Raw genomic sequence first — 5253 nt, 5'->3', positions numbered from 1 at the left:
CACACTCAGAAGAGTCAGGATGGCTCTCGGGGAGCACCATCACACTCAGAAGAATCAGGATGGCTCTCCGGGAGCACCATCACACTCAGTCTTCTCAATCCCTTTAGCTACCTCTATACCACCTCCCTCTCTTCCCAACACCCACAAGCCTGTTTCCCATTTCCTGCCAATGGCCTCTCTTACCGGGCGTTTGATAAAGAACATCGACACAGCCCCCACGATCGGAAGGTCCCCTGTGAGTGGCTCAAGAATCACCCGCAAGACACCGTGTAGCTAGGGTGAGAAGAGCAGGAAGATCAGAGTCTTCTCCAGAAGAGGTCCCGTGCCCTCCCGCACTTCCCCAGCCTTGACTGTTCACTCCAGAGCCCATGAAACCTCAGACTCTCCATAAGGAGCCCCTTGATGCCTGCCAGAGCTGGTGAAACTTCGGGCTCTCCATAATGAGCCCCTGACATCTGCCCCAGAGCCCATGAAACCTCGGGCTCTTGTAACAGCCCCTGATGCCTGCCCTACCTGCATGCCCTTGACTCCTGCTTTGCAGAAATACTTCTTGACTTCCACATCAATCTGGACATCACCTACATAGCTGGGAAGCAGTGAGGAAGAAAATAAAGGTTAGTGCTAGGGCTTCAGCAGAGAGGCTGAGACCCACCCACGGGGAGTGGGGAGGTGGTGAGTTACCTGACGTTCAGGTCCAATAGAATCTGATCTTTTCTCTGACTAGGGTGAACCTTGACGCCGATGATGCGTGCTGGCTAAAGAGAGGTGGTCTCAGAAGAGGCAGGAGGAAAGGAGCATCTCAGCCCTTGCTGTCTCCCCAATCCCCTGGCCATTTCTTCCCAGCGCACCTTCTCACCCAGCTCCACACGCGTAAACGTAAAGGTTTGCAGATGGGGGTTAGCGCCCCGGACAGCTGGGGCCACCGTTTCAGCCAGGAGCTTCTCCATATACTGGCCTAGGAAGGGCCACACCTGGGCCACAATCTGGGAGGAAAAGAAATCAGAGGAGAGTCCACTCGCCCGCGACCCTCAGGGGTCGAACGACCCTTTCATTAGAAAACAAAGATATTTACATTACAATTATGAAGCAGCAATGGAAATAATTTTATGGTCAGGGGGTCACCACAGCAGTAAGAAGGCTGAGAACCACTGGTCTAAAGGCAAGTTCTACCTGCCTGGGCCTGACAGCACATAGCTCTTTTCTGAGGAGTGATGCTGAGCTGGGTGGGTCAGGAGTCTGAGGCTACCTTTGGGGCAGGAAGACAGAGCCATCTCCATGGGCAGCTTTGGGGACTAGGCTCAACTGGAATTGAGGTGTAAGAGGTCTCGAAAGAGTAATAAACCCCACTCAGGAAAAATCAAAGCCAAGAGAGTCCTCACCTTGTTTAGCCATTCAACCTTTTCCACATCTGGGAAGCTGACCTGGAAGTGGGGAAACAGAGTCAGGGGTAAGTATACTTTACATGTATGCTTCCTAAGAGGACAGGGGGGTGCACGCAGAAGAGATGGGACATGTCCCTCTGGCAGGGACTCCCCACACCAAGGGGCTGGGTGTGCTGAGCTCTGCTCTCCCCCTCCCTCTCTTTTCCTCTTCCTTCCTTTTAAAGCAAAAAAAGGGGTGGTGGTGGTGGCTGGGTTTAGGAATACAAACCATTCCCAACACTTGGAAGGTAGAGGCAGGAGGGCCATGAGGCTATGTCTAAAGACAGCACAAAGTTGTTTTCTGTTTGTAGACAGGGTCTCATTGTGTGGCCCTGCATGACCTGGAACTCACTCTGTAGACCAGGCTGGCCTCCAGCTCACAGAGATCCACCTGCTTCTGCCTCCCAAGTGCTGAGATTAAAGCTTTATGCCACCACACCCAGTAAGCAAAGGTTTTAATACAGATTTAAGCATACAATCCTGGGGGCAGGAGACTTCTGTCTTTAGAATATGGCCATGCAGGCTTCTTTAGAGAGGGGAGCTGGCAGGATGTAGGGCTATACGCAGAGGCTTTCGAGAGTGCGGAGAAATGGTAGCTTCTGGGGCAAAGGAGGGGGAGGGAGGAGGAGTCTTAAAGAGAAGGGCACATTCTTTCCGGGGAGATCCTGTCAAATCAGAGCTCTAGGGAATCCTGGGACGAAGAAGTCCTGGTTCTTTTGTCCAGCCTTCCCTGCTCTCCTGGGACTGGGCGTGGGCTCCCATCGAAGAAGGTGAAGGAGAAGAAACAACCCTTTGATAGCCTAGGGAGGGGCTGGAAGAGCTACTTAGGCCTGGTGCGCTAGTGCCTGCGCAAGCAAGCCTCTGCAGAGGTCCTCTCTCTCTCTCTCTCTCCTCGCTCCCATCCTCCCTACCTCCTTTCTCTCTCTTCCTGAGCAACTCCTTCTATGGGGAAGGACACCTGTGTTCTGCATGGAGCGGGGAGGGAGAGGATTAATTCCCATGATACGGAGCAGGAGTAATAGTTGCTGCTTGGGGTAGATGGAACCATTTCTTCCTTTTTCTCTCTCCAGGGCATGTTAAGTGTGACTGTGTCTGCCACTCTCTACCTAACTGGTACCTCTTCTGGAAAGGGTACCAGGGAGGGGTTGGTAACCAGCTCGCTCAGCTTTAGCAAGGCCAGAGAGGCATCTCTTTCTGCCCAGGAGACAGGGTACAGAAATACTGGCCTGGGTAGGCTAAGCAAGCTAGCGAAGGTTGCCCACAGTCCGGAAAAGGGTGGGGCCGCCCAGGGTGCGAATAGAGAGAGCAGCGGGAACTGTAGCAGCCACACTACCCTCTTCCCAGCACCCCCTCCCTGGGCCCAGCAGCTGCCTTGGCTGCCCTGCCTCCCGGCTGACTTGAGACTGGAAGGCGACTGCAGTGGGTCACTTCCAGGTGCCGAACAATGCTTGCAGGGTTGGGTCTCAGCGGGTACCTAGGGACAAGGCAGGAAACGGGAAGCCCTGATGCCCTTAAGTAGATAAAAAGCCTTGAAAGAGCTAGCAAAGCCGGGGGAACCTCTGAGCGATCACGGGGGGTGGGGTGAAGGGATCCCCAGAGGCAGCGTGGCAAAGGCGCGAGTGACGCCAGAAGTCAGGAACAGTGAGCATTCTACACGCTTGGCTGGGAGCGGCCACTCAGATGTACTGCCGTAGTCCGAGTAGACTGAGGAAGAAGTCCCGATTCGGTGGAAGGATCCGCTTTGCGGCAAGGGTGGGGGGAGAGAGTGGGTATCGGTCCCAGCAAGCAAGCGCTAACGGGACGAGGTGAAGTCTGGGTGGGGGCCACTGTCCCAAGTTGGGGAGCTGACTTCATAGGGAGGGAGAGCCCGAGATGAAGGACTAGGAAGAGCTATACTGCACCAAGGGCTGACACTTCAACTCACCCAGGCAGGTAGTTCCCGGTTGCTCATATAAAGCGTTTCTGCTGTGATCCGCTCCTCGTCATCCAGCAGCTGCCTCGCTGCCCGCAGGCTCCGTGCTTTCCCGTCGCGGACCCGGCGCCAGCCCAGATAGAGGGCGAGGCCGAACAGCACGAAACCCACGCTAAGACCCGCAGCCCCGGCCAGGTACACCGGCACCAACACCAACAAGCGCCGTCCGAAGGAAGACAGAACCGCCAGGGCCTCGCTTGCTGCACCTGGGCCAGCGGGTGGGACCCCCGAGCCCGGGTCCCGCGTGGTGTCGGTGGCATTGGGCTGCCCCGCGGGTTCGGGGCCGGCGCCCTCTTCTTCAGGGGAGCGCTCCATGGGGCAGCCTCTCGGGACACCCTCCCGACTAGCTGCAGCAGCTCCGGGTCTGGTCCAGCTCCCCCCCGAATATATAGTGCTCCCGGGGACCTCAAGCTACGCCACGCCCCTGCCCGTTGGGGTTGGTTCGCGCCGCGCAGACCTGAGAAACTAGAGGGCTTGGGATGGCAGGACCTCGGTGATTGGACCAGCGGGTCAAGAGGGAGGGCTGGATGGCGGGAAAAGGAGGAAAGAAACCAAAAGGCAGTATTTGACTGGTCATAGAAAGAACAGGGCGCGGCGTCCCATTTAGAGGCGGGAGCAACTGCTCCGCCCACGTGGGATTGGAGCGCCTGTGGAGTGACGTCATGCAGAGCCGCTACTCTAATTACTGAGTTCAGAGAGAGCTTGTGTTGAGGGGTGGCGGGTGGTCAGTATTATCTTTCCACCCATTCAGATGGCTTGGCAGTGTCTGTCTGAATCTTCCATAGTCTTTGTCAACTTTCCCAAGTTTTCATTCTAAGAATATTCTTTGTCTTCTGAGCGTTTTCTGGCTGTCCTTACAGAGACGTCAGAGAAATGACCCTATTTGGAATGAAAGCCTTGGATGACCGACTCCGGCTGTCGACTGATCCCGTCCTCAGTCCCCTCCCTTGTCTGTGAGATAAACAACTAAAGAACCGGAAAATGAGAATTAGAGTTCTAATATTCCAGCCATGAAGGAAGTGGAGAAGCGGAGAGGAGTACTCGCGAAGTGAGGGTTGTTTCTCTCTAGCATCTCCCAGTTAGTCACCTCTACCACAGAGGGCAAATCGAGACTAAACCGACACCAAAAGTAGGTGAGGGTTCCGCTGCAGCAGCAATTCCCTTTCCGGTCATTTCCTGATGCTTGGTGTCTGAGTCAGTCTTACGATTGCCGCAATGAAAGCCATGGCCCAAAGCGACTTGGGGAGGAAAGGGTTTCTTTGGCTTCCACTTACACATCATAGTCCATCAGCGAAGGAAGTCAGGGCAGGAACTCAAACTAGGAAGGAACCTGGAGGCAGGAGCTGATGCAGAGGCCATGAGGGGTGCTGCTTACTGGCTTGCTCCCCATTGCTTGCTCAACCTGCTTTCCTGTAGAACCTTGGACCTGCCTAGGGATGGCATCACCCACAATGGGCTGAACTCTCTCCCCCAACAAAATGCCCTACAGGCTGGCCAACAGCCCAATCCAATGGGGGCATTTTCTCAGTCAAGGTTCTCTTCTCTCAGATGACTCTTGCTTGTGTCAAGTTGACATAGAATTAGCATAATTGGGAACTTTTTTTGTTTTTTGTTTTTTGTTTGTTTTCGAGACAGGGTTTCTTGGTACCTTTGGAGCCTGTCCTGGAACTCACTCTTGTAGACCAGGCTGGTCTCGAACTCACAGAGTTTACAGACGTGCGCCACCACCGTCTGGCACAATTGGGAACTTCTAAGACATTATAGCGAATTCTGCCAGGAGGGATGACTCACAGCTGTAATCCAGCATTTGGGAGGCTAAGGCAGCCTGAGATACAACATAGTAGAAACTAAAGGAAGGGA

The 5253-nt window shown here is 54.5% G+C and overlaps 1 protein-coding gene across 1 annotated transcript in view; it reads right to left on the bottom strand.

Moving 5' to 3' along the window:
* Esyt1 (extended synaptotagmin 1) overlaps positions 1 to 3910 on the bottom strand; it is a 16887-nt gene extending 12977 nt beyond the window's left edge. Inside the window, exons 1-6 of the mRNA XM_005371183.3 lie at positions 3346 to 3910; positions 1380 to 1421; positions 849 to 983; positions 682 to 755; positions 514 to 586; positions 184 to 273 (exon numbers count right to left, since the gene is read on the bottom strand). Of these exons, the coding sequence (XP_005371240.1) occupies positions 184 to 273; positions 514 to 586; positions 682 to 755; positions 849 to 983; positions 1380 to 1421; positions 3346 to 3708 (777 nt within the window). The 5' untranslated portion in view covers positions 3709 to 3910. The remainder of the gene's footprint in view (positions 1 to 183; positions 274 to 513; positions 587 to 681; positions 756 to 848; positions 984 to 1379; positions 1422 to 3345) is intronic.
* Positions 3911 to 5253: the final 1343 nt, after the last annotated feature.

This window comes from Microtus ochrogaster, unplaced genomic scaffold, assembly GCF_000317375.1.
Source record: "Microtus ochrogaster isolate Prairie Vole_2 unplaced genomic scaffold, MicOch1.0 UNK99, whole genome shotgun sequence".
In the NCBI taxonomy this organism is placed as follows: domain Eukaryota; kingdom Metazoa; phylum Chordata; class Mammalia; order Rodentia; family Cricetidae; genus Microtus; species Microtus ochrogaster.
This window is presented reverse-complemented; position numbering and strand designations above follow the sequence as displayed.